Raw genomic sequence first — 20,569 nt, forward strand, 5'->3', positions numbered from 1 at the left:
CAGGTTGCTATGATAAAGACGCATGAAGTCTGAGGAAACTCACACTGCAAAAAGAGCACCCCCATGGGGTGGAATGGAGCATAAGAAGTCACAAAGGAAGCAAACTGTAAAATACACTTTACGAATCTTCTCGTTACCATTATTCATCACAAGTCCACTGCTATTGTATTGTTGTTTTACTATATCAGACTAATTCTGTAATATGAGCATTTTTCCTCACCTTGGACTACTTCATTTGTTTAACACATCGAAATGCATTTCATAAATATGAATTAAATAAAAATGTATTGAATTTGAATATTGTAATCATCAATGCTTTACAATGAAATACTGAATCAGTCTACGAATTGACTGTGTCATTCTATATTCATATCACAGCAATATGAGATACCTTGACACAGCTGTAACCCAATGACAAATAACAGACCAAGGAAGGCTTCATGGATAGTCAGAATATGTTTAATAAAAATAATTAAACCTCCATTTCCTCTATATAACTTCATAGAAAGTAATCCAATAAATTACAAATGACTGTTTAAGACGCTTATCCTCTCCACTACAATAAAGCATTGTTTGACTACACAGACCACAACTTGCAAATATTGCAACTGTTCAAAAACAAACGAAACAAAAACGGACTTAATGATGACTCGTAGGATATTATCGAGCTTGAAACAAAAACTACAAAGGCAAGCCTATTTTTTGTAATTTCAGCAACTACTTTACACAAAATAAAAATGTTGAATGAACTTGTAGGCTAGTAGTGTGTGGTTTCTTAGTTTCTCTGTCTGTTGCATATTGATCATCTCCTTGTGTCAGTGAGGAGAGTCCATGACTGCTTCTAGTCAGTCCAGTCATGTAGATCTATGTGACATGGTGAGACCTATAACAAAGTACCAGAAATATCAAATCAAAATACATAGTAAAACAATGTTTTTGTCCAAACTCTTTATACACATACAGTACATCTCCCCCCCCTCAGGAATTACAGGTGAACTTTAATGGAGCTATGTGCTGTGTCTGATGCTACAGTAGGCTCACCATCAAACTGGTAGGAATCATTCAACGTCTCCCTGTCTGAAAATAATGCATGACAATCATTTTTGGGGGCGACCTGGAAGCAACAGAGGCTGGGCTTTTGCCTAAGAGCACTGGTAGTTGTAGGGATAGTGTAGGTACAGTAAGTAGATGTACAATGAATAAATACAATTTCAGTTTAGGGTTGCAAGTTCGAAATCATCAGGCTTGTGAGGCCTAGTTGCTGAACCAGCCAAAACCAAAGTGGCAATGTGAGGCCATTTAGGTTTGCTTTCAGGAAGAGTAAGGACTTGGCTTTCTGAGTTCACACACACACCAACAATGATAAATGACATTATTGGTGCACTGGGCCAAAATCAGTCTCACTTTAGACAACAGGACAATGTTGTCTGGTGGGCTTGTATACGTTTAATGGGTTCAGTATAGCTTCACTGAAGAGCAAAATAAAGCAGAAAGACTAAACGGAGGTTTCTACCACAGGTGTAACCAGTCGTGACGTTTCATTCTCCCTGCTAAATATGTCCCCTTCAAGATCATTTCTAAATGTATAGCTGCTTAACAGTCCAGCGTGTACCGACAGTTCACCTATAAAGTGCTGTATCAATCAGTGAAGCAGTTAAGCAGCATTCCACTTAAATAATTACAAAAGGTACTTAGGATATAATGAGTTCCAGTGTCAGAGTCTCCCTTGGTAACAGTTCGGATGAGCAAAGATGAGCCATATGGTCATGAATAAATACACCAGCATAGAACCATAAGCAACCTTAACAATAATCTATCTGTTAAATCAGATCAGATACTGACTGGGAAATTGACTGAGGAAATGAGGGTGTGAAATACCACGAGGTACAGCGAGTGTAAGGACACTTCTACATCAACCTTTTAGTCTGCAGGTTCAGTCATTAGTGGATTGACCAGTAAAGACATATGGACTACGGAGAAATGAACTAGTATGGTTGAACACTGCATTTCAGTTTGGATTCCAGGCTAAAGATGAACACCCAAAAGAGCATAATTCCCATGAACGGGCAGCTCAGTTCTACAGGAAGGTCTGGATATTCAGCTTTTTTTTAACCCCAAGCTGAGCCAAACATAGACAGCCCAACACTGAATACTATTCTGATACTTAGTCACTGCAATCTATGTATAAACTATCCTTTACACATTAAATGAATGAACTTAATCTAGATTACTCAGTAATCTACAATTATATTGGAGACAATACAAACCCTGGTGGTCCCCCAATATACAAATGTTAATTTAATTACTAGGTCATGGGGTTGGAAGGTATTCCCACACAACATACAATCTGTGTTCAGTTACAACCTACAGGCATCAGTATTCACGGACAGAGCTCATGGGAGATTTTCTTCACAGACAACACGGAGTGGGATGAGTGGAATATAGACTCGGATGATGCTGATTACACTTCACTACTGGTTGGCTCAAGCCCCGTGAAGACACGCCACCATACCCAACAGACAGACTGACACTGAATGAGTACACGGCCTGAAGAACACGCTGAAAGGTACCGCCATGCAAACAAACACAAACGCATTTACACACACACACACACACAGTCACAACACAGTGAGTGGCGGTCTCTTCCAGACTCTGGGCGCTTGAAGAAACTAAGTGGAAGCTGTCAAGAGTATCCCATGAAAAAGACCCACAATCCAGTGGGGATGAGTGAACCTGCCTTGCTGAAACACACAACCACAGTGTGTGTGATCCCTTTTAAAGTCAGTTGAGGTAACGATGCAGTCAAGAACACTGGGGTGGAAACTGTACCATGTCAAGAACGATACTTCCTGAATCGGGACTCTGTTGAACATACCCAGGTTAGCTAATAATGCCACCAGGAAGCTTTTAAAAAATACAACAGATTAATTGGGCCAGTGTCATTATTAACTACCCATTGTTTAGAATTATTCCTTATTTATGCAGAGAGTTAAGGGATATTAGAATTTTTGTCAGAACCTTTGTTATTTGTAAGTCCACTACTTCAGATTTGAAATTATACAAAGACTATGAGGTTAAAGTACAGACTGTAAGCGTTGATTTGAATCGTGAAGAATGAGTGAGAAAGTTACATAGACATGAACAACATCCCCCTCAAAAACCTCTCGGCAATGCTAACCTCCCGTTTCTGTAAACGGTGACAGGTAAGCATAACTCGATCTTTCTGACCTTCTCAAATGACATTCAGAGTTGTTTGTATCCACGGTAGCATCCTCAAATCAACTATATTATAATTCTATTTACAATAAAGCATACTTCAAAATTACAAACAACAAAAACAAACTGCAAATACAACCATCCCGCTTCTACAGTCGCTAGTCACTGTGGAACATGGGATCAAATACATTTATCTTGACTATCTTAATACACATATTGTAAATGTGTCCAAAATACGTTTGGTTCTCTAAGATGGGGGACTATTTACAGAAAGTGCTGCAAGGGTTCAGCTGCTATGGATGTGTAAGCGGACAGTCTGCACTTCAATCCACTTCAACAGTCATTGCATCAAAATGAGTCCCTGTCCAAATAACTGTAAACATGACCATCATCACTGTGTGTGTTAGGTGATCATCTCCAGTCTAGTGATATGTGAATGCAGTGGTATACTGGGTTGATAAAAGGCTAAGGATAGAGGCGGTATTCATACCGGAGAATTAGGAATTCCAATGTAATTAGGATTTCTATGATCCGCAATAGGATGCCACTGAACTGGGAATGCACGGCCAATACTTCATCTGTAAGGAGTATGTGAGTGTGGCTATTGGAACAGAGACGTGTGTGAGCAGCTTGGTTGTTATGATGTTGAATTGAGACATCTACAGCTTCAGTGACATTCATTAGCTGCCCAAGTTATTGCTGACTTTTCCTAAGTATGATCTGCAAAGTATACTTAAGTGTCAAAAAAGAAAACCTGTAAAGTTATTTACAAAGGAAACCAAAATATTCATCAAAGTTATTTTCCCCCCACTCCAAAATATATTAATAGTACAGCTCAGCAGAGAGCGTTTTGTATTTCCTCTTTTTTAATAAAATTAAATCCCAACATGATAATTACAATAATGCCATTTTGATTTCTTTTTCTAAATGTCTGCAATTGTACATCATTGTGTGTAATACAAGTTCACAAAGTTCGGAAATCTACTAAAGTTTGACATGCAAAATGTCTCTCAAAACAAGATTGTACCTTTTGAACAAATACTGAAATGTTATTTCAGTTTCTCCTAAGTCATGGTTCTTTTTTCAGTTTTGTAGTCTTTATTACACAACATTTTAGTTATTTTGTATTTACATAAAAAGAAATCACAATGTAAGTGCAGGGAAATCCATATGTGTAATATATATGTGTGTACATTTCTAAGAGATACATAAATATATTTTTATATTCATTAGTTTCAGTCTTCATCGCTGGAGTCTGATGACCCATCAGATGTTGAAGAGGAGCTCCCCGATTCCGATGAAGATGACTCCGCTATCCCCGAGCCCTCTGGACCACTGTTCTCCTTCTGCTCCCCTGACTCCTCCCCCTCATCACCAAGACCCTCCTCTTCCTGCCGTTCTGGTGTTTCCCGGGGCGAAAGGGGTTTTGAGGGGGCGGTCTTAAGGGACTTAGATGTCTTGGTGGATTTGGGGGCTTTGTGGTCACTGTTCGAGCCACTGTTTGGCTGCTCTGTGGTGGATACAGGAAGTTTAAGGCCTGGAGTGAGAAGCATCCCTGGATAAAGCATATTGGAGAGTAACAAGGGGTTTACAGACAGCGGGTGACTGGAGGCCGCCTGGGCAGCAGAAGCACTTAGTGGGGTGTTGGAGGTGGCAGCAGCGGAACCAGAGGTGGAAGGGTCACTGGGGGCACAGGACTCCCCGACACCGATTTGACCTTCTGTCCTTTCACCTTTGGTGTCAGAGGTGTGGGATGGACCCTGGGAGAGGGAAGAGGAGGAGGAGGCGGTTTTGGAGGAAGCAGATGAGGACTCCCCTCCTCCTCCTTCTTCTCCTCCTCCTCCTCCTCCTCCTCCTCTGTTTCCCTTCTTCCTCTTCCCTTGCTCCGGTCCAACAGTGGCGTCCTGTGGGGGCTTTCCCAGCAGACCCCCCATGCTCAGGAGGTTGGGGAGCCCGGCCATGTTTGAAAGCATCATGGGAAACATTGAGGCAAGGTTGTTAGCATCAGTGGGAAGGCCCATAAGGCCAGCGGTGAGCTGCAGGGATTGAAGACTCTGGAGGTTTTGCTGGAAGGCCTGGAAACTAGACAGGTCCATGCCAGAGAGGAGGCCGTTGGCAAGCAGGGGGTTGAGGCCCAGGGAAGAGGCCCCCTGGTTGGCTGCGGCGGCAGCTTTGGCCAGGGCGCTCTTGGGCCTCCGTCCACGTCGACTCACCTCCTCTGGTACAATTGGTCCTGTCAGGATCCGGTCAAACATGCTCTCTGGGAGGTAGCCCTGAGGGACAGAGACACGAGTCAACACAGAGCAACTACCTCTTCAGAATCATGTACAGAACCACCCCCAATGAATTAACTAATTATAATTTTTGATATACCCTCAAACAACCAAGATAACTCTTGAGACAAACGGAGATGAATTAAACAAACATCCTGCATACGCCAATGAAAAGAGTGGAGGCGGATGGTACAATAAGAGGTGGGAGCTGAGCTGAATTATCCAAACTTGTTTTTTATGAGAGGCTCTGTCTACTGATCGTTGCCAACCACAGTGAAACCCATACCAGCAATCAACTGTTTGATTTTAACCTTGCAGGCTGTCAATCGCGAGCTTCCTGACTGACACAGCTACTACATGAGCGCATATTTGTGATAAAATGAAAATTTCAGCAAAACTAAATGAAAACAAGCTCCTTGTTTTTGTGAATATAATCCATTAGTTTGTGTAGTAGTCCAGTGAACAGCAAAAGAAACAAGTGGCTTGGTGGAGAGGGTCTTGCTACGCGTCTCTCCAAACTCTCTGGCGCCCTCATGGGGATGCACGCCTCACTTTGACAAACCCTTTTCTACAGCCAGGAAGTAGCTGAACAGGAGAGGCTGTCAGACTTACTGACTGTTTGACGACATCGGCCCACTCTGGTGGAACCCCATACTCTGGGTTCTCCTGAAGAAACCGACACAAGTCCTTCAGAGGGGGGGCGAAGGCACCACCAACCTGGGGACAGGAGCAGGGAACCAGGTGAGCCGTAGAAGTTGTAGAACCGTGACATTTTGACCCACGTACGTACACAGGTGCACACAGCAACTTGGCGAGGCCTCACCTTCCGGGCGTTTCTCCTGTTGATGATCTGTACCCTCTCTTCTCCAGTCAGACTGTTGACATCGATCTTGTTGGGGTTTCTGCAGCGATGTCTCTTCTGTTTGGGCCGACCGTCCTGCTGAAACTGTTGCATCTGCATCTTGGTCACCCCCTGTGGAGGAAAAGAGGGTCAGGAGTACAGAACCAGGAATGAGGGTTGCCTTGCGCCAGGGCACATGAACATATAATGAGGGTCGCCGTGCGCCAGGGCACATACATATAATGAGGGTCGCCTTGCGCCAGGGCACATACATATAATGAGGGTCGCCGTGCGCCAGGGCACATACATATAATGAGGGTTGCCTTGCGCCAGGGCACATACATATAATGAGGGTCGCCTTGCGCCAGGGCACATACATATAATGAGGGTCGCCGTGCGCCAGGGCACATACATATAATGAGGGTTGCCTTGCGCCAGGGCACATGAACATATAATGAGGGTCGCCTTGCGCCAGGGCACATACATATAATGAGGGTTGCCTTGCGCCAGGGCACATGAACATATTTCCCTGGGTGTTTCAAGGGGTGCTGGAAGGCAGAGGAAGGGATGGACTTACAGGAATGAAGGCCCCCGTGTCAGCCACAAAGCCTGGGTGTTCTTTCAGCCACAACTCCAGCTCACTCCTCCTGGGGGCGTCATCTCCAGCAAGCCTGGTCCCATCTTTCAGATTGATGACAGGGACCCTGCTCTCTCTGTCCATTGGGCCCTGGGCATGGCCCCCCGGGGGGTAACTCTGCCCAGGGGCTGCAGGGAGTCCAGCCTGGGCCATACCACCCCACGCCGGGGTCACCTGGAGAGGCACAGGCATTCATTAGCCAGTGATGACAAGTGGCTAGTGTGCATCAGCATGAACCGCACATACATCTCAGATACATCAGCACCAAAAACGCATCAAATAACACAAAATCTCACTGTCTAGGTGAACACATTCAGACATGTTCCTTTCAATTGTAAACATCCCACGAAACCATGCTGTCTAATCTAGCATTAGCAGAGATCTTACATAATCTGGCACGGCTGGGACTCTGCTCCTGTTCATGAAGAGCAGGTCCATCCCTTCAACGTTCTTCCTCCTTCCCCTCCTCCTTTTCACCACCGGTTGGCCGTCCATCGCTCCGTTCAGCCTCATTGGACCAGCCATGTCTGCAGAGGCTAGAAATACACACACACACACACACACACACAGGTTCAATGTGCCAGGTTCAAATGAAAAACCAAATCAATCATGAATGTAACAAAGTTAGATGCTTTGCTGCCACCTAGTGGGAGAAAATAAAATGCATGCTGTTTCGATTTTCAATTTGTAATGAAAAGTTTAAACTAAGCAGAGTAACCCATGGGTCATTGTCGTATGAACAGAACCATGTGGTCAGTTCTATTTTGTATGTACCATGTGGGAAACTGGCAGCTTGGGGCTTGGTGAAGTCAGCCAGACTTGTGTCTGAGGCACTCTGAAGCTCATGGAGCCTGGCCAGGTACTGCTGCTGGCCCAGGGGCCCTTCCTCAGGCTCCAGGGGCCTCTTCAGGGGCTGGCCGGGCCCCTGCTTCTGGAAGGTCAGCTTCAGACTCCCCTCCTGCTGCAGGTAGAGAGGCTGTGAGTCAGTAACACAGAAACAGAAAGACACTGTCAAGTAGCCTTCAGGCTCAGCTTTAGACGGAGAAACATAAGGCAGATGAGAGTTCCACCAAGCCAAACATTGTCCTCTATGTCACTGTAAATCAAATACAATGAATCTTTAGATTGTAAAGTTTAACCGTCTAAAGATGAGCCTTTAGTTTTAAACACTGCTAGTTTATACAGAGACGGTCTTGGTAGTACCTCTGTAATGAGACACTGGGAGGAAGTGTAGGCCTTTTGGAGGCATTTCAAAATCTACATGATAGTCTCTTTATGTTCCTCTCCAGATCCTTAGGTTAAAATGGCTGTAACTGCCACCAATCTACAACGTGAGGGGCTGTGCAGACTGAATTCGCAGAGGCTGGATATTTAAATGAAGTGGGTTAGCTTTGTAAATCCGGATAGTGTATATTTAGTCCCCACGTTCATTTGAATCCTGCTGACATTATTTAGAAAAGGCTGATGCTGTCAATCACCAAAGCAACAGCACAGTTCTGCTGTGGACCAGTACCTCAGGACTCTACTGAGCAGTGGCCACTACCTGATCACGGCTGCGAAGAAAATTCTATTCACTCTAAACGTAATACTCGAGCTTCTGAACTATCACGGTGTGAGCATTTCCCACAGAATGGGCATGCCTTTAGAAAATGTCATTCAATGCATCATTTTATGGGGGAACTCTACCCTGTCTGACGCCACTGGAGCCCTTATCTACCGATGTACATTTCAGCTAAAAATGGAGACAGGTCAACAGTAAAGGTTCGCTTTCATTTTAGTGCACTGACACACTACTTTCTTCTCTCAAAGAGCCCATCCTACTGCATGATAGTTTCATCGGGGAGAGCTGGCAATGGGTAGGGACACGGCATTCAGCAGCTAGAAGCAAGTGGGGGAGCTTCCCTGTGTCACTTCTCTAGGTTTACTGAAGGACAGCGTCACAGGGGAGGCTGCGGCATTCAGCACATTCCTTATTAAGGTCAGGATTTGACCCTGGAGCAGAGGTCAGTGGGTCCGTTTTACCGAAGACACTCGGGAGCGTATCTGACACAGATCCTCCTCTGTTGCTGAGGTAATGCAGGCTCATGTTGTACAGCAGTGAAACAAGCAGGAAGCGACACTGCATGGTAATAGAGCAGCACCCACAGAACTGAAACTCCAACTCAAATCACCCACAGCGGAGAGCCAACCCCGTCGCGATCAGATTAACAGGGGAAGACACCCTCTCAAACCAGTGTCTCTTCACACTAAGCTTCTTATTAGCTTCTCATCCATGAATGACTGATTTCTGTAGGCATGTAATTACAGCCTCAGAGCCAATCCACATGGAGTGGGTAAAAATTAAAGAGGGTATTACTATTAAACAAATCAGTGCTGTAGGCAGCCCAGCAGAAACAACAAAATCCAATCAAAACCCCAAACAAAACATGCTGAAACGCCGCAATTAGGCTTTGGAGAGGAGGTGGTGGTGATGGGGGGGGGTCCTACAGAGGGGAATGGGGGTGGGGGGGGGGGGGTGGGGACGGAAACCAACATACTTCATTGATTTTCACTGAGAACTCCTTTTCTCCTGCAACATGCTTCTTCACCTTTGAACCCTGAGGGGAGGCAGAGGGCTCCTCCGAGGCGGCTGGGGCAGAGCCCAGGTTACTGCTGATGCTGGCAGCATTGTCCAGCAGCTTGGTGGTGTAGAAGGAGGCGATGGCACCTCCCGCCTCGTATGCCCGCCTGGCCCCCGGCCACGTCCCCTTCAGCACGGCCTGGCAGATACTGTCCAGGCGGTTGATCATCACACGGTCCTGCAGGGGGGACAGGGGCCGGTTAGTCACAGCACCGAGGGACAGCGGAAGCCTTTATGTGACGAGGCCTGACGCATTCTCAGGAAAACTAACTCAGATTCTCAGGAAACTAACTCAGATTACAAGTGACGGCGCCATTCACCTTGGGCCAGTAGGATGCAGCCAGCATGTAGCCTCCCTGAAAGGGGTGGTGGGAGTTGTTGCTGACGCCGTTCTCCACAGTGTGACTGTCCGGTGTGTCTTCCTGAGCGGTGCTGAGGGACGCCACGCTGTCCTCGTCAAAGCCCTTCACAGCGGCCACCGTCGGAACTGGAAGGACACGCGACACAACGTCAGGAAACCTCAGAGCATGACCGTTCACCCCCACCGCCTCAGCGGAGCGGCAAAAGCACCTGTAAGAGACCCGGAGAAACGACTCACCCTTTGGCTTCCCTTCCTCCCGCTCACTTTCACTATCAGAGGAAGAGGAGGAGGAGGAAGAAGAGGAAGAGGAGCCCGATGAGCACGATGAAGACGAGGAGGACGAGTTGGACCCTGATCGTGACGAGGAGGAGGAGGAGGACGACGACGATGAAGAGGAGCGTGACGAAGAGCTGGACGAGGAGCCGTCTGAGTCCGAGTCAGACGCGGCGGAGGCGGCTCGCCTGGCCTCCCTACGACTCCTCTTGTTGGCTCTCTTCTCCTCCCTGGCGGCTGAGTTGGGGGTGAGAGGCTTGGTCCGCGCGGCCACCATGCGACTCTCGTTCTCCGCTTTGACCACGGCCGTGTCTGGCTTCTCCTCTATCCCGGTGGGGGTGAGGGGGGCAGGCTGAGGACTCCATCTCTCCTCCTCTACCTGGCCCCCACTCTGCAGAGCACCCCCCCCCTCAGAGGGAGGCTCTTCCTTTGACACTGCTTCTGGGGAGTTTGCCCGTTCCCTCGGGGCTAGGACGGGCAGTGGTGGGTCTCTACTGGCCTGGTACTGGGGGTTCAGGGATGACTGCTGGGCTCCTTTGTTCTGGCTGTAGTTTCTCTGCGCGGCCATGAAGCAGAGGTCTGGGTCTCGGAGGATGTGGTAGTCTGTGCGGCTGACGCCGTGCTTGGCGGCTCCGATCAGGAGGTCTCTGTCGTGGGTACCGACCTCCCACCACACAGGCAGGTCGGAGCCTAGCTGGCACAGGGGCAGGCGCTCGTAGAGCAGGGGGTGACGGAGCACCTGCTCCCGGACCTGCCGCAGCAGCTCGATTCTGTAGAGGGTACGAGATGCCCGCTCCTCTGTAATGGGCTGGATGGACAGAGAGGGATCCACAGCGGTGTCTACAGACACAGACCGAGAGGGGGAGGGCCAGAATAAGGTGGAGCTTGCACAGTCCAATCATTGTTTAACTACAATATCAGCAGGGCGTTCTGGGTATCATTTAACAGTCACAGAAAGAGCTATAGTTTGTATGATATTCAGAATTGTCTTGATTGTAATATACATAATATACTTGATGGTATGATAGTCATAATTGTCTTGTTTTTATGATGAATTTATCATAATGCACCTTAAACCAGTACCTATTCATACCCTAAGAAATGAAACACTGCTTGGCAGGAAGGAAAGGTACTATTGGGTAAACTACCACCACACCCCCCCTCCCTACAGGTGGCATGGATGAACAGCATTCATATCCCTCTCACCTCCTTCTCTAGGTGGCAGGCGACACACTCTCCTGCACATGGCTGTGAAGGCCCACAAATACTTCTGCAGACTCTCGTCGGTCTTCTTGTGCAGTCGAGCCATGGCTCTGAACTTTGTCCAGTCGAAGCGGCCCAGGTCCGGATCAAACACCACTCCGAAGGTAGACACCACACGGTAGAAATCAGCTTCCTCTCGCCTCGTCCACCTGAAGGGAGAGCGAGGCAGGGAGGAATGGGGGAGGGGGGGAGGAAGAAAAGAGAGATGCAGACAGTGATAAGTACTTCACCAACCTCACTGATACATAATATCAATGAGACGGAGCTTCACTGATGCAGCGTCACTCACCTCTGCTGGCGTTCTATCTTGGCGGCCATCTTGGGGTTAATATTGTGATTGAGTGTGGGTGGCAGTGGGCAGAGTGAGGGGGTGACCGGGGAGGTGTGCTGGGTCTGATGGATGTGGAGGATCTGTCTGGATTTGGTGTAGCGCTGAGAAGCCGTGATCAGACGTCTCAGTCTGGCTGTCAACACTGAGGACGAGGGCCAGTACGCAGCGTCTCCTCCAACTTCCATTGTCAGCGGTACGCCCTCTGGAGGACCAGGGAGGAGGTTCAACAAACACGCGGGCGTGATTTGGAAACCTAATGTGTTTGACGGCTTAAGCTACCTTAAGGTTTTTATAAAGGTGGACAAAGTAATTGTTTTCGGCAGCAGCAGTGACTGGTAGTCAAAATCTTTGTGTCACTGTATTATAGTAAGGAATCAGTAGTTGTAATATTTTTATTAGAATCATTAGTAGTATTAGTATTAGTGCTTAATGGTAGTAGAGGTTTTATTATAGTATTATTATGTGTAGTACTTTTTGCAGTAGATATACTAATGTGCTGTGTGTTTGCTACGGCGTAGAAAGACTGGATAGTAATGAAGACGTAGCTGACCTCCAGGGTTGTCTGTGATAACCAAGTCTCCAGGAGAGGAGGCATCATCCTGTTGAAGAGACAGATCTCTGTTAAAACACGACAATAACAGAATGAAGACAGATTTCAAAATATATATGTATGTATATAATATATATAAAAAATGAAATGAGCTGCCTGGTCCCGAAAGAGCAGAGAAAACCCATTGCCAATCAGTGTGTACAACAGACATATCAGTTGGCTGGTACTGCTCTGCCGTCTGTGGCCTCACCTCCATATCGTCCTTTAGCAAGGCTGGGGCAGGTTTATATTCTGGGTCATCCACATCCCTGCCAACACGGATAACAACTGTTAGCCAGTCACTCAGCAAGGGACACACCAGGAGAACATTCTGGAAGCTCTTAACTAAAACCTCAGATTCACTTCAGAAAAGGCTTTCATTTGTCAAAATGGCACTGCCGCTTCTGGTTTCCTTCTTTTCTTGCGCGAATATAAGACGGATTATAAAAAGTGTTTTCAAGAACTAAAACTCTTTGTGCGATGTGCTTTAAGTCCTATCTGGCTCACAGACATAGAAGCTAGCTGGTCCAGCCAGTTGGCCAGTCGGCCATGTTGTGTACCCACCCATCCATGAAGTCATTGGCTCTTTGTTCAGCAGCGATGGCCTTCTCGTCTGGCCGTCCCACGCGTTCTAGGAAACAGAGGGCAGGGTCTGCGCGGACCGTGTTGTACTTTTCATAACCTGTATGAGTGGCACGCAGCGAAGAGATAAGCAATCGGAGGTTAGCTAAACATGCACATGGAAATGTCAAAACATTAAATAAATACAGCTGGCTACATTCCCACTGAGGCAGGTGTAACCAATGCCGTTTCAACTATAGTTTATTTCCCCCTTATTTTACCAGGTAAGTTGACTATGTAGACATCCTGTTTACAGATACCTCCTGGAGAATAGTTACAGAGGGACAAGTGGAAGGAAAGGGGATGGCTTGGAAGCTAGGGATGATTACATTCACATGTGTCCTTAAGTGAATTTGACAGTAGAGAGCGTTTATAATGTTTACTTTTCGTACTAGTCCCCCACGGAAATAAAAGCAACAATTGTTGCATTGCAAGAGCCCTGCTCTAGCAACTCGTACACATGTGCATCCAATATAAACTAAAATCCTTACAGCACATAATCCACGTATCACTAGTGACTCGACATGCTGTATCGAACTCAACTCCCTCCTGACTTCTTCGGCCTGTCTTCATTTAAGGACAATATTGACTCTAAGAAACCCACACAGAATAACCGCCCGATTTAAGAACTCATGCAAAGTGGTCTGTCAGGACCTGGGCCTGGGCTCCGGTCAGTGCATCCCCGGTCTCTCCTGTCCACTCACCGTGCTTGTACACCCCCAGCAGCAGGCACTTGTCTGAGATGCTGTCCCACCACAGGGCTGGCAGCTCACAGTGGTCCGGCTCAGGGACCCAGATCTTGATCTCACTAGGGAGGAAGGGGAGCGTGGACAGAACACACAACGTGAGGTATATATTCCGCGTGGGTACTTCTGGGTCCTGTGACAGGGTAAGGCTACATTTCAACACTGGTTCTCTGAAAGGTAACAGCGTGGGATACGTATAATCCGGAGCTTGAAACGGAATCTTTTAGTACCGCATCAGAGACGAGAAGTCTCATGTTAATGTTGTATTTCGGAACCTAAGTCCCTTTTTTCTATGCTTGACTGTTGATTACTCTTTCAGTTTTTATCTTTTTGGTTCTGAGAAGCTGCTGATCCTTCTCTGAACAGCAGGTGGAGTGCCTGACAACCCATTCTCCTTCCCTGACTTGGTGCTTTCCTTGGGGCACAGTGACAAATAGAGACGTCTCTTTTAAGGAAACCACCTGTCGTGCTTGGAAATGGAAGACCTGACAAACAAAGGCTGGAGAACAGACAGGGCTGAAAAAAAAGTGAAAGTCAACAGAACTCGTCGATGGAAAGTCTGCTTTTGACTTTTAAACCATGAGTCTGCCTGTGTGTGCCAGCTGCTTACCAGAAATAACACACTTAAACAAATAATGGCAAAGGGCTGGAAGCAAGGCTCAACAGGCTGGCATACCAGGGAGTCTAGCCTGGATAGTCAGCTATCAATCCAACCATCTACATAAAAAACACTGGATTTATATCAAGTAAAAACTGTAACCCTCATACAATGCAAAAACTGAAATAACAAAAAACACAGGATGAACACGACGAATCGGCGGGCGTGCGCCTGGAAACCTAGTGTGGTGTCAGTGTGGGTTGATGTTCGGAGCTGTTGAAAGATGTCGGTTGGTGAAAGAGGTGTTCAGCTCACCTGGAGTCCACGCCGTCTAGAACCTTCTGGGCCTGGCTCCCTATGACCTCTTGTTTCAGGTAGTAGAGCATTCTGACCCGCAGCAGCACCCTGCACAGACACAGCCCCCAGTCACAACAAAGACCCAGCCAGCACAAACGCTGAGCGAGCAGAACCGCTTCTACTTTCACTAACACACCCTGACTCACCTACACACACACACACACACACACATGCACGTGCGCACACACACACACGCACGCACACACACACACGGACCAAGGAGAGAGATGCTGTTCGTGTGTAAGGTATGGTCCAGTGAGGGTGGTGGTTAGCTGGGGTACGGTAATACTTTGTCGGTGATTGGCAGGCAGACGTTCCGGTATCCTGTCACCTCTCAAGCCAGGCCTGCAGGAAAACCGGGATTTTGACAAGGACTGCTGATCTGTCTAGCGGTGTGAAAAGGTCAAAAAGTGGAGGTTTCTTCACATGGCGTGACTTTGCTTTACACATCCGTTATGACTGATTAGTGGAGGGTGAGTGACATCAACAAACCCTCTCTGCGTGGAGAGCTTGGAGCTCCAGGCCCCCTTCCTCTCCCTCTCCCCCTCACTGTCCTGGGGTGTGCCCTGGGGCTCCCATGAGCAGCTGTTTTTTCCTGTGTCTGTCAGCAGGCCATCCACCTCCCTCTCCTCCACTCAGACAGACAGACTGGAGCGTGGGAGGCACCTGACTGATGGAGCAGGGAACATATGTGGATTCCAAGGATGTTTTTTGAACGCCTCATCAAGAAGGGGAGTGATTCTAAGTATGTAACCAGGCATCAACGTCATCCTGCTAGACAACATGACCTTATCATGGTGAAGATATGCATGCCGTCGGCAGATGATAATCTGAGCCACTTGAAGGAGAAACTGGGCTCAAATGTCTTGCTCAGGGGCACAACAGACGTTCACCTTGCTGGCCTGGGGATTTGATCCTGCAACCTTTTGGCCACTGGCAGATGCTCTAAACACTAGTCTATCAGCTGCCCATGACTACTAAAAGTGGGCAATCACAGTGACAATGTTCCCTTATCCACACTGAACACACGGGTATCAACACTCCTAAACTAACCACACATTTCCTAATAGGCCAGTACTAAAGCCACACACACTGTGGAACCTTTAGTGTCTAACAGTCATTGGGATAGTTTTTTAGGTGTCTGTGAGGGATTGTGGGCTGCCATGTCAGTTCACACCCCAGCTCAACATCAATCCACATTCCGCCCAGGGGGGGAAAACGCCGAGGTCAGCAAACAGCCGCCCAAGCTGTGTCCCAGTTAGGCCTGCGTGTCACCCATCGGACGATCCGTGGCTTCAGCACTACTGCTTTGGGGAACAATGGGGAACTTTCTGTGGATGCCCTGCATGGCTCTGTGTCTAATGCTGGACACGGACCAATGCCCAGCCAACCCCCTATTGAACAAGACAGCACAGTAGTCTACGCTTATCGAGCGTAGCTTCATATCCCAAAACATTCACCATCATCTAATTAGCTTTAACAGGCTGTCAGTAAAAACATCAATGGCAAAGATTTGTTTTGGTTTCAATCCCAACATTAAGACGATTATCATTCAGCAGGCTAATCTGTAATCTGATTTATGGTCTTTAATACAGGAAGGCAACAGAGAGAGAAGATGGATGCTGCAGTTTGTCTTAATTACGGTACTGGTGTTGAGATGCACGAGTGAAATCTCAGCTACCGCCAAACATACAATTATTTATTTTTTTACACAGGCTGGTGCTAAGAAAATGTTGCTATATTTCAACAGGGACTTTTCATACATTTTAGCACAAATATATGCAAGACATATGTATTTCTTTTGTTTGGAGTTGAACAAAACCAAAAATCAAAATTATTTACAGAATCTAAGCTTATTCCATAAAGAAATCTTAAAATGCCCTGGACAATATTATTGGCACCTTCTAAGGAGTTAGAAATAAGGAGATCTCAAGCAGGTGATTCACCTTTTTTTATCTCTGTGAAGAGTTACAGGTACCTACAGTATGAACATAACGCATTCAGCCAGATGGAATAGAGAAAATTATTCATTCTCCTGTTTTGTATCACTATGTACCGCAATGAGCATGGAAAAAATTACGTTTTTGAAAGATGTCACCAAGAAATAAGTCTTTTAAATGCCCTTTGCTAATTGGGTTATCTGAGGAAGTCAGATTGTAGCCAAGCATGGACAAGCATCTCAAGAATACAAGTTCATCTCCAAAGATATTCTGATGTTCCTCTCTCCATTGTACATAATGTAATAAAGACGTTTTAGGCACATGCCACCATAGCTAACCTCCCTAGGTGTGTCTGCAAGGCAAAACCTGCAACTGTCGCAGTGGACTATTGTTCGAATGGTGTGGAAAGCACCTCGATCAACTGCTCCCCAGATCTAAGCTAACCTTAAGAAACTAGGTACAATATTTTTCACTTGTGCCATCTGTGGCCAACTCAGTGAAGCCTGTTTGTAAGGTAGGAGGCCCACTGCTGAGAGAAAGATGCAAGAAAGCCTGACTGCAATTTGCCAAAACACACCTGAACATGCCGGAATCATTCTGTGATAATCTACTGTGGAAAGAAAGGACCAAATTATAGAGTTTGGGTAAAGCACACCATTTCTATGTTCACAGAAAACCAAATGAGCCCTTCAAAGAAAAGACCACCGTACCCAGCGTCAAACATGGAGAAGGTTAAGTGATGTTCTGGGGTTGCTTGGCTGCCTCCGGCACTGGGTGACTTGAACATGAAATCAGGAGAATAACTAGGCTCATTGTCAATCCCAGTATCAGAAAGCTCTTTAAAAAGCATCCAGGAATGGTTCAAGACAAGGTGCTGGACTGTTCTGAAGTTGCAGAATCTAAATCTGCCACCGTCCATATCCATATCTGACTGAAAACCAGTGGAAAACAGAAAACAGCAGTTGGGAGGCACCCTTCAGATTTGGGAGAACTGGAGCTGAAAGGAAACTGGGCCAAACCACCAGTACATAGGTGCCGGAAGCTCATCCGTGGCTATAGGAAGCACTTGATTGTAGTTATTTTGTCCAAAGGCCAACTATTGAGTCTAGTTTGTGAAAAATCGGTTCACTTTCTGATTGAAAGGGATATATTAGGTTCTGAATCAAGGTTCTGTACAGTAAAATAAAGAATTGTGGACACCAAATACTTCAATTTCAACAAATAAATGATTTGAAGAAAGTGCAAGGACGCCAACACTTTTGTCTACTACTGTATTACATTCTACAGACCAATACCAAAAGAAATCGGTTTCTTACTTGTTGCAGTGGTGTTTAAGGTGTTTCTTGTATCCTTCATCCTGCAGCATGTGTTCTGGGTTGTGTTTCCTGATCCACTCAGCCTTTTGAATATCAAACGTGCTAGACTGAGTCTTCATCTTCTTCCCCTTCCTTCCTCTGGGGACTGGGGTTGACAGGCCTGAGAATAACACGACACACAATGTTGTAACAACATGTATTACAAACACCCTCCTTTTAGTGTTGGCTTCACTGGCCGGCTGGTTAGACAGCGTGTTAATAGGAGAGCTTGTTCAATGAAACATTCTTTCACAAACAGTTGACCTGTAGCGGTGACTACGGTTACAGGTTCAGTTCATACCTGGTCAAGTCATTCGTGGTGCAACTGCAACTTGAACTCACCCAGGTGGTTCTGCAGCTCCTTGATCTGTCCGTCCTCGGAAGGGGCGATCAGGTCCCACATGAAGCTCTTGATCTTGTCGTCACCACGGTAGTGGACCAAACAGTAGGCAAGCAGGGCTCTACAGATGGACTCCACATCACGCTCAGTCAGCTGCTTCTTAAATCGACCATGAAGGAGGATGTCTTTCCAACGACCCCACCTGGACATCAGAAGGAACATGAAGATTAGTCCAGATGACTATAGCAAACAACTACCACCACCACCACCACCACCAACAGGTTTCATTGCAACGATGAAACACAAGACAATAGTTAAATCACGCAGTCTCTCAACACAGTGACATTAGAAAAGCTGTCTCTTTCAGCGGCCTGGGCATTTAACGCTAACCGGCCGAGTCTCACCCGTAAACCAGCAGGTTTTTCTCCACTCTGAAGCACTCCGTCCTGCCGTAACTGTTGAGGCGGTCGTGCGGCCGGCGGAGCTTGGGCTTCTCCTCGTTGTCACTCTCCCCCTCGGACAGCTCCGCCAGCTCATCCTTGGTGGCGCTGAAGGGACGCGTCTGCTTCCTCACCCTCGGCGTGTCAATCACAAGGCTGTTCTGTCGTAGCAGAGGGAGGGGGGCGGGAAAACGAGCAGAAACCAGAGTAAAACAAATGAGGAAACACACACGGTCACCTGACTGGAAGTGTTCAGAAAAGCCGCATGTACATAAGACAGACATAGCGTGGTCTTACCACGGTCAGGTTCTGTGGTCAACTGAACATAGAAGTCACTTACTCTGCCGTTGACAGTGTCCATGTCTATCTCAGCCTTCTTGGCCCACTTGTCCCAGAAGTTGGGGTCGTCCAGAGATATGTCCGTGCGGTTTCCGGATGATACAAAACTGGCCTGAGAGAGAGCGCGATATAAATACATCAGACCACATCAAACCTTTATAATTTGATTCACGGTTCCTTCCTGAGTGCCCTTCACTGAGATGTCTCGTAATACAGGCCGAGAGTGTGAGGTGAATTCGAAATACACCGGGCTGGTTACTGTTGGTAGCCAAAGTTAAAGGTGAGCAACATCCCCCCCAAAACAAGTACCCAACCAGGCATATCATTTTCAGTGGGTTACCTTGGCGAAAGTAGACCCCCGTCCTTCAGACTCAATGGTGATGGTCTTGGTCCTGCGTTGGAGGATCTGGTCGATGTCTTCCTCACAGAACTTAGCGCCCTCGTCCTCCTCGTCCATCAGCGCGCCATACGCACCCTTCCTCAGCAGGTCCTCTATCTCCTTCTTGGACAGCTGCTGCTGTGTGGGCTGGGGACAGAACAGGGCATGATGGGAACAGCACAGAACTGCTGTTAGGGAGCGACGAAGGACAGCAGAGAATCACAGGCCGGACTGTTAACACGTCTCATCACTGCACACACCGTATTTATAACACATGGATAAACACCACTCAAACGGTCAGCCGCACCTTGTTTAGGGTGAAACATGCAGATGACAGAAACAGTCAGTTGAACTGCGGCTGGACCGGATCACATGCTAGATCTTTGTTTGATTTTTGAAAGCGTATCAGCGACCTCCAGCTGACCCTTTTCGTGTTAGTATGCAGAAGGCACTTATGGACTGCTCAGACTCGTCTTTTTGCAGGAAACACTTTCTTCATAATAGTTCAGCTTCCTCAAAGCTCTGCTAATCCTGAGAAGGAGGAACGGCTAAGCTCCTCCTACACACGGCACACTGAGAGGTTATGTCAAAGCCTCACAATGTTTTCTATGAAAACTACCTGTCTACACATGAGATGACTGTGTCGGTACAGTCATCTCATGGACCTACCACAGATGGCCTCTTACAGCAGGGTGTGTGTGCGCGCTGCTTTTTAGTTGTTGTTTGGGTGTGTGTGTGTGTGTGAGTGTGCAGGTCCATACATGTATGAGAGAGCAACCAGACAGGCAAACTCACCCCTCCTCCAGGCACACTGTTCTCCCTGCCACTCATGCTCTGTAGCACAGCCTTGTCCAGGCCCAGTTTTAGGCTGGCCCGGTCGAACATCTCCCTCTCATACGAATTCCTGGTGATCAGACGGTACACCTTCACCGCCTTGTTCTGACCAATTCTGTGGCAGCGAGCCTGGGCCTAAGAACAAACATTCCAAACCAGGTCATATTTAATAAACAGTCCAATACATGTAATATCTAATAAACAGTCCATTACATT

General features: G+C 47.0%; 1 protein-coding gene across 9 annotated transcripts in view; it reads right to left on the minus strand.

Annotated features, from left to right (window-relative positions):
- Positions 1-443: 443 nt before the first annotated feature.
- The window catches only part of chd9 (chromodomain helicase DNA binding protein 9), an 85,771-nt gene continuing 65,645 nt past the window's right edge, over positions 444-20,569 (minus strand). For 6 of the 9 annotated variants that reach the window (XM_034297660.1, XM_034297655.1, XM_034297656.1 and 3 more), the window contains 22 exons: positions 20,315-20,488; positions 19,481-19,666; positions 19,142-19,252; positions 18,766-18,962; positions 18,364-18,563; positions 17,983-18,142; positions 14,685-14,774; positions 13,730-13,833; positions 12,969-13,086; positions 12,616-12,673; positions 12,366-12,414; positions 11,774-12,017; positions 11,428-11,633; positions 10,186-11,061; positions 9,908-10,074; positions 9,505-9,765; positions 7,742-7,943; positions 7,355-7,503; positions 6,908-7,141; positions 6,313-6,462; positions 6,102-6,206; positions 444-5,489 (listed from right to left, as the gene is read on the minus strand). In XM_034297660.1, coding sequence (XP_034153551.1) covers positions 4,452-5,489; positions 6,102-6,206; positions 6,313-6,462; positions 6,908-7,141; positions 7,355-7,503; positions 7,742-7,943; positions 9,505-9,765; positions 9,908-10,074; positions 10,186-11,061; positions 11,428-11,633; positions 11,774-12,017; positions 12,366-12,414; positions 12,616-12,673; positions 12,969-13,086; positions 13,730-13,833; positions 14,685-14,774; positions 17,983-18,142; positions 18,364-18,563; positions 18,766-18,962; positions 19,142-19,252; positions 19,481-19,666; positions 20,315-20,488 — 5,079 coding nt within the window. In that variant the 3' untranslated portion in view covers positions 444-4,451. The remainder of the gene's footprint in view (positions 5,490-6,101; positions 6,207-6,312; positions 6,463-6,907; positions 7,142-7,354; positions 7,504-7,741; positions 7,944-9,504; positions 9,766-9,907; positions 10,075-10,185; positions 11,062-11,427; positions 11,634-11,773; positions 12,018-12,365; positions 12,415-12,615; positions 12,674-12,968; positions 13,087-13,729; positions 13,834-14,684; positions 14,775-17,982; positions 18,143-18,363; positions 18,564-18,765; positions 18,963-19,141; positions 19,253-19,480; positions 19,667-20,314; positions 20,489-20,569) is intronic. The other 3 variants (XM_010892660.5, XM_010892659.5, XM_010892657.5) reach the window with 3 other exon arrangements.

This window comes from Esox lucius, chromosome 2 (assembly GCF_011004845.1).
Source record: "Esox lucius isolate fEsoLuc1 chromosome 2, fEsoLuc1.pri, whole genome shotgun sequence".
Lineage (NCBI taxonomy): Eukaryota > Metazoa > Chordata > Actinopteri > Esociformes > Esocidae > Esox > Esox lucius.